At 35.5% G+C, this 4,870-nt stretch overlaps 1 protein-coding gene across 3 annotated transcripts in view; it reads right to left on the bottom strand.

The window, feature by feature from the left end:
* The window catches only part of LOC107678736 (coiled-coil domain-containing protein 22-like), a 16,771-nt gene that overhangs the window by 10,014 nt on the left and 1,887 nt on the right, over positions 1 to 4,870 (bottom strand). For 2 of the 3 annotated variants that reach the window (XM_016474122.1, XM_016474117.1), the window contains 4 exons: positions 3,781 to 3,913; positions 1,579 to 1,685; positions 673 to 757; positions 297 to 466 (listed from right to left, as the gene is read on the bottom strand). In XM_016474122.1, the coding sequence (XP_016329608.1) occupies positions 297 to 466; positions 673 to 757; positions 1,579 to 1,685; positions 3,781 to 3,913 (495 nt within the window). The remainder of the gene's footprint in view (positions 1 to 296; positions 467 to 672; positions 758 to 1,578; positions 1,686 to 3,780; positions 3,914 to 4,870) is intronic. The other variant, XM_016474129.1, reaches the window with a different exon arrangement.

Genomic DNA, 4,870 nt, shown 5'->3' with positions numbered 1-4,870 from the left:
TATTCATGAGGTTTTTGTCTCGCCACCACACACACACACACACACACACACACATATATATATAATATATATATATATATATATATATATATATATATATATAAAAGCAAAGTTATGAAATATTAATATATACTAACTATAATAGTATGTAAATAAAGCTAAAGTAACACCATCATGAAAGCCATGGAGACCTAGAATTGATGTCAAAACTATCACTAAACAACTATATAATAATGACCGAATTTTTATTTTTGGATGAACTCTCCCTTTAAAATTGAAGGGGGAAAGAGAATAACCTCAGGTGTAAGTCTTGACAGAAGGCCTTGGCTGTTCCATTCACTCTCCCACTCCTGTGCAGCACTAAGTTCAGAGATGTGGTTCTCCAGGAGGGACGCTGGCACTGAGGAATGCTGGGAAGGCTGGGCAGTCACAGGCAGCAAATAATATCTCCAGTATTCTTGCAACTCTGAGAGAATTCACAAAGAAACATCAAAAACATACTCATGTTAGCTGAATGAATCATAAGAGCTGAATTTGATTGTCGTCAAATTCCTCAAAGGGGTAATCACACTTCAAGGGTAAGTGGCAACAAGGGCAATACCACAATGATTAAGACATATCACACCAAACCTAATGGGGCTTATTGAGTTGAGTAAGTGAAAATGAGCATGCCTTTTGGCTGTTTCCTTGAAGAGACCTTCACTGAATATGGGAGGCTCAGCGGCTCAGTGTGGAAACTGTGACATGGGCCGGAACTCTGAAATTACATTTACACACATTTGTCAGTTAGTTAGGTAGCCTGAAAGAAGTTTTACCTATGTAACTGAACATGTACCAACACTGAAATATCATGACAAAATTACTCTAAGCATTAGTCATGTCTGTGCATTTATATTACATACACTACCGCTCGGAAGTTTGAACAATAACTTTTTTTAACAAAAGAAATTGCTACTTTTATTCAACAGGGATACATTAAATTGATTAAAAGTGACAAATAAATAAATTTTTAACGACAAAATATTTCTACCTTAAATAAATGCTGTTCTTCTGACTATTTTTTATTAATCAAAGAAACCTGAAACAAATGTATCATGGTTCCGACATATATTACGTAGCACAACTTTTTTCAACATTGATAATAATAATAATAATAATAAATATTTCTTGAGCACCAAATCCGCATATAAATATGATTTCTGAAGGATCGTGTGACACTGGAGACTGAAGTAATGGTTTCTGAAAATTCAGCTTTGCATCACAGGATTAAATTATTTTATAAAATATTTAAGATAAAAAAAATTATTAGTTTAAATTGAAATAATATTTCATAATATTACTGTTTTACTGTATTTTTGATAAACGAAATGCAGCCTTGGTGAGCATAAAAACAAGAGACATAAAAAAAACATTAAAAATATTACTGACTCCAAACTATTTGAATGATAGTGTATCAATTCTTCAACCATATCAATATTATATTTGTAGAGTTGCTAGGGTAAATGTATTTCAAATGTAGAGTTCTGCATATAAGCCTTAGCCCTGGATTTCAAGATGTAAGCATGATGAGGTAGGTACCTGTGTTTTATGATGAATGGGGAGTCTACAGGACGGAGGGAGCCAAGGCACTGACAACTGCGCTTTAATTTGAGCAGCAATTGCTCTTTGCAACAGCGCAGACTTCCCTAAGAGAGGAGAGATAAAGGCAACAATCAGACTATTCTGAGAAACTAGCCTCATTAATCATATTCATTTAATTCAAGAGTAACATGGGATGCCGCAAAGGCAAGCAAACTATTCTTTAAAAAAAAAAAAGTGATAGCGAGTCTGAAACAGACTGCACTGTTTTCCAATGAGTTTATAATTGAGTTAACAAGCTATTAAGTGGGGTTGACTCTGGATTCTTTCCAAGATAATAAAACATTTTAATTCATTTTTAGGCAATCAAGAGTGTTTATTTAATGTAGAAGAATTGAGGGGGGAAAACATCATTTCTAGTTTATTGAAGAAAGCTGGGAATATCAGCACTCTAAGCTCTTACATTAACACCTTAGTTAATCACATTATCCTTTGATCCCAGCATGAAGAACACACAGCCCAACCACAACACTTTTTTATTATTACACAGCCAGAACATCATCTCAGGTGTTGGAGAATTTGTTGGAGACTTTGAGTCACACCAGATTTAATATGAGGTGAATCACTGCAAATCACTATTATGTCATTATCCTCTAGTATTATCACATGGTGTGTAAAGTAACTGATATAACAGAATTGCAAGTATAAACTCACCATTACCTTTTTATTTCATGTCAAAAATGGGCTTCCATATTTACTAGATTGCAATTTTACTATCTGTATTGCAACTGGTAGATCAGTGGTTCCCAACCACGTTCCTGGAGGACCCCCAACACTACATATTTTGTATCTCTTTGTCTGACACACCCATTTCAGGTCTTGGAGTCTCTACTAATGAGCTGATGATCTGAATCAGGTGTGTTTGATTAAGGAGACATGGAAAACATGCAGTGTTTGGGGGCCTCCAGGAATGTGGTTGGGAACCACTGTGGTAGATCATGCTGTTGAAGTCGCAATAAAAGTAGCAACATATCTTTTCTTGTATTGTGATGTTTATTCAAGTGAAACAAATTATAGAAAAAGAAAAAAATGCAGGGCTGGAACTTGGATCTGAATCTGAACTTCAACTAAATAGATCTGAACCTGAACTTCAGGATGATTTTAAAGGGGTCATATGACGTTGCTCAAAAGAACATTATTTTGTGTATTTATGTGTTTATGCGGTTTAAGGTTCAAAAAACACATACACAAACACAAAATTCCACATACTGTACATTATTGTTTCTCCTCTATGCCCCGCCTTTCTGAAACGCGTCAATTTTTACAAAGCTCATCGGTCTGAAAAGCGAGGTGTGCTCTGATTGGCCAGCTATCCAGTGCGTTGTGATTGGCCAAATACCTCAAGCGTGTGACGTAAATGTTACGCCCCTTGCCATTCTGTGATGCCCTGTCCGGCCGGAGCGACGAGACAAAAACATTAAAACCCAAGAAAAAAATAAAAAAAATAAAATAAAAAACCTTAAAACCCATTATAAACGAGGCATTTGTTGCATCCAGTGGGGACATAATTATGGATTATAATGACTTATACGGTCTTTTTACACGTTGCGTTGCATCGCACCACGTAAACATAAAACCATGTCTGCATTTGTGATCATTTCTAGTCGTGTCCTCTTTTGGAAGGCCAAACAAAGTAGTTTCGCTTTCACAATGAAACACACAGCATCACACACGGCGGCCTTGAGTGAGCGGCGGCCAGCGGGCTAGAGTGAGGAACGGCCAGCGGGCTTGAGTGAAGAACGAACTCGCGTTTGAATCATCAGTGGCAAATTTTTTAAATATGAAAACTTACTTACAGTCTGTGAGTCAGAACAGCAGAGAGAAAGGAAAAATTGAAATCGCATCATATGACCCCTTTAAGAAATGGGCGGGCTTTAAGTAGACAAAATGATTAGAGAAATCTGGCAAACATCACCAGAGAGAAGTCTGTTGATTCAGCAGAAGATTGAATTATGAAATTTTGATAAAAAATTACTAGCTAAATTCAAATAATAACAATTAATTAATTAAACAAATAGATGGATTCATAATAAGATGCATTTAGAAAATAAATACAGTGAATTTCCATTTCATGCGGAGTTCAATATCAATATCAAGCATATGCCAAATACATAAATGCAAAAAAACGGTAGTCAAAATTACCTGCAGGTTGGTCCGAGGCCTCTGCACTCTCTCTGGGCAGCTTCTCAACCAGAAACATGAACAGAGAGCGAATCTCTGGCTCATTGCTGTAGAGAAATGTCTGGTAGCCAATTTCCCCTTTAAAACCCACATCCTAAACATATAGAACAATGCAAAGATTACAACAGTCTGTGGAGTCCAAGTCATTGCTCTACCTTGTTAAAGGGGTCCTATTATGCTCTTTTACAAAGTCTTAACTTTGCAGATCTTTTTTATGCTCAAACAGCAACATTATAGACTAACTAAAGTTGAAAAAGTGAAAAAGCATAATAGGACCCCTTTAAGTTAGAACTTATAAAGAGGTACTAACGGTAACACTTTCCAATAATGTTTCATTTGTTAACATTAGTTAATGCATTAACTAACATGAACTAATAATGAGCAATATATTTTTATAACAGTTATTAACCTTTGTTATTGTTATATTGTAACCTTTGTAAAAAATGTTCATGTTAGTTGACAGTGCATTAACTAATGTTAACAAATATTTTAGATTTTAATAATCAAAATATTTTGATTGATTTTAAAAATCAACACACACACCGCGAACACTAGGGTTGGGTACCGTTCACATTTGAACCGGTACGGTACCGGTATTTTACTCTCTGAGTAATTACAAAAACATTTATTTCAGTGAAAAAATGTCAAAAAGTCTAAATTTCAACATTTTGAACAATAAGGCCCTACAAACTTTTTCTTTCTTTTTCTTTGCGTGTGTGCGCTTTGTGTGGTGTGTGTGTGGCTGTGCACATAGGCAAGGCAAGGCAAGTTTATTTATATAGCACATTTATGTTATGATCGACAGTATCAGATGCAGCACTGAGATCTAGTAGTACCAGCACTGATATTTTGCCAGATTCAGAATTGAAGCGAATATCATTTATTATCTTAATGAGCGCTGTTTGCCCTAATGTGAAAACATAGAAAACAGCTTGTGAGTACCGAATCGAGTTCTCTTTTGCCTCTTCTTGTGCTGGAATCTTTTAAAATCGCTTGAGTGTGTAAACACATTAGGGCTGTCAAAATGACTGAAAAACTAAATTCGAATTTT

The sequence above is a fragment of the Sinocyclocheilus anshuiensis genome, unplaced genomic scaffold, assembly GCF_001515605.1.
Source record: "Sinocyclocheilus anshuiensis isolate Anshui unplaced genomic scaffold, SAMN03320099.WGS_v1.1 scaffold13, whole genome shotgun sequence".
Taxonomy (NCBI): Eukaryota; Metazoa; Chordata; class Actinopteri; order Cypriniformes; family Cyprinidae; genus Sinocyclocheilus; species Sinocyclocheilus anshuiensis.
Note: the sequence above shows the minus strand (reverse complement) of the source record. Positions and strands in the feature narration are given on the sequence as shown.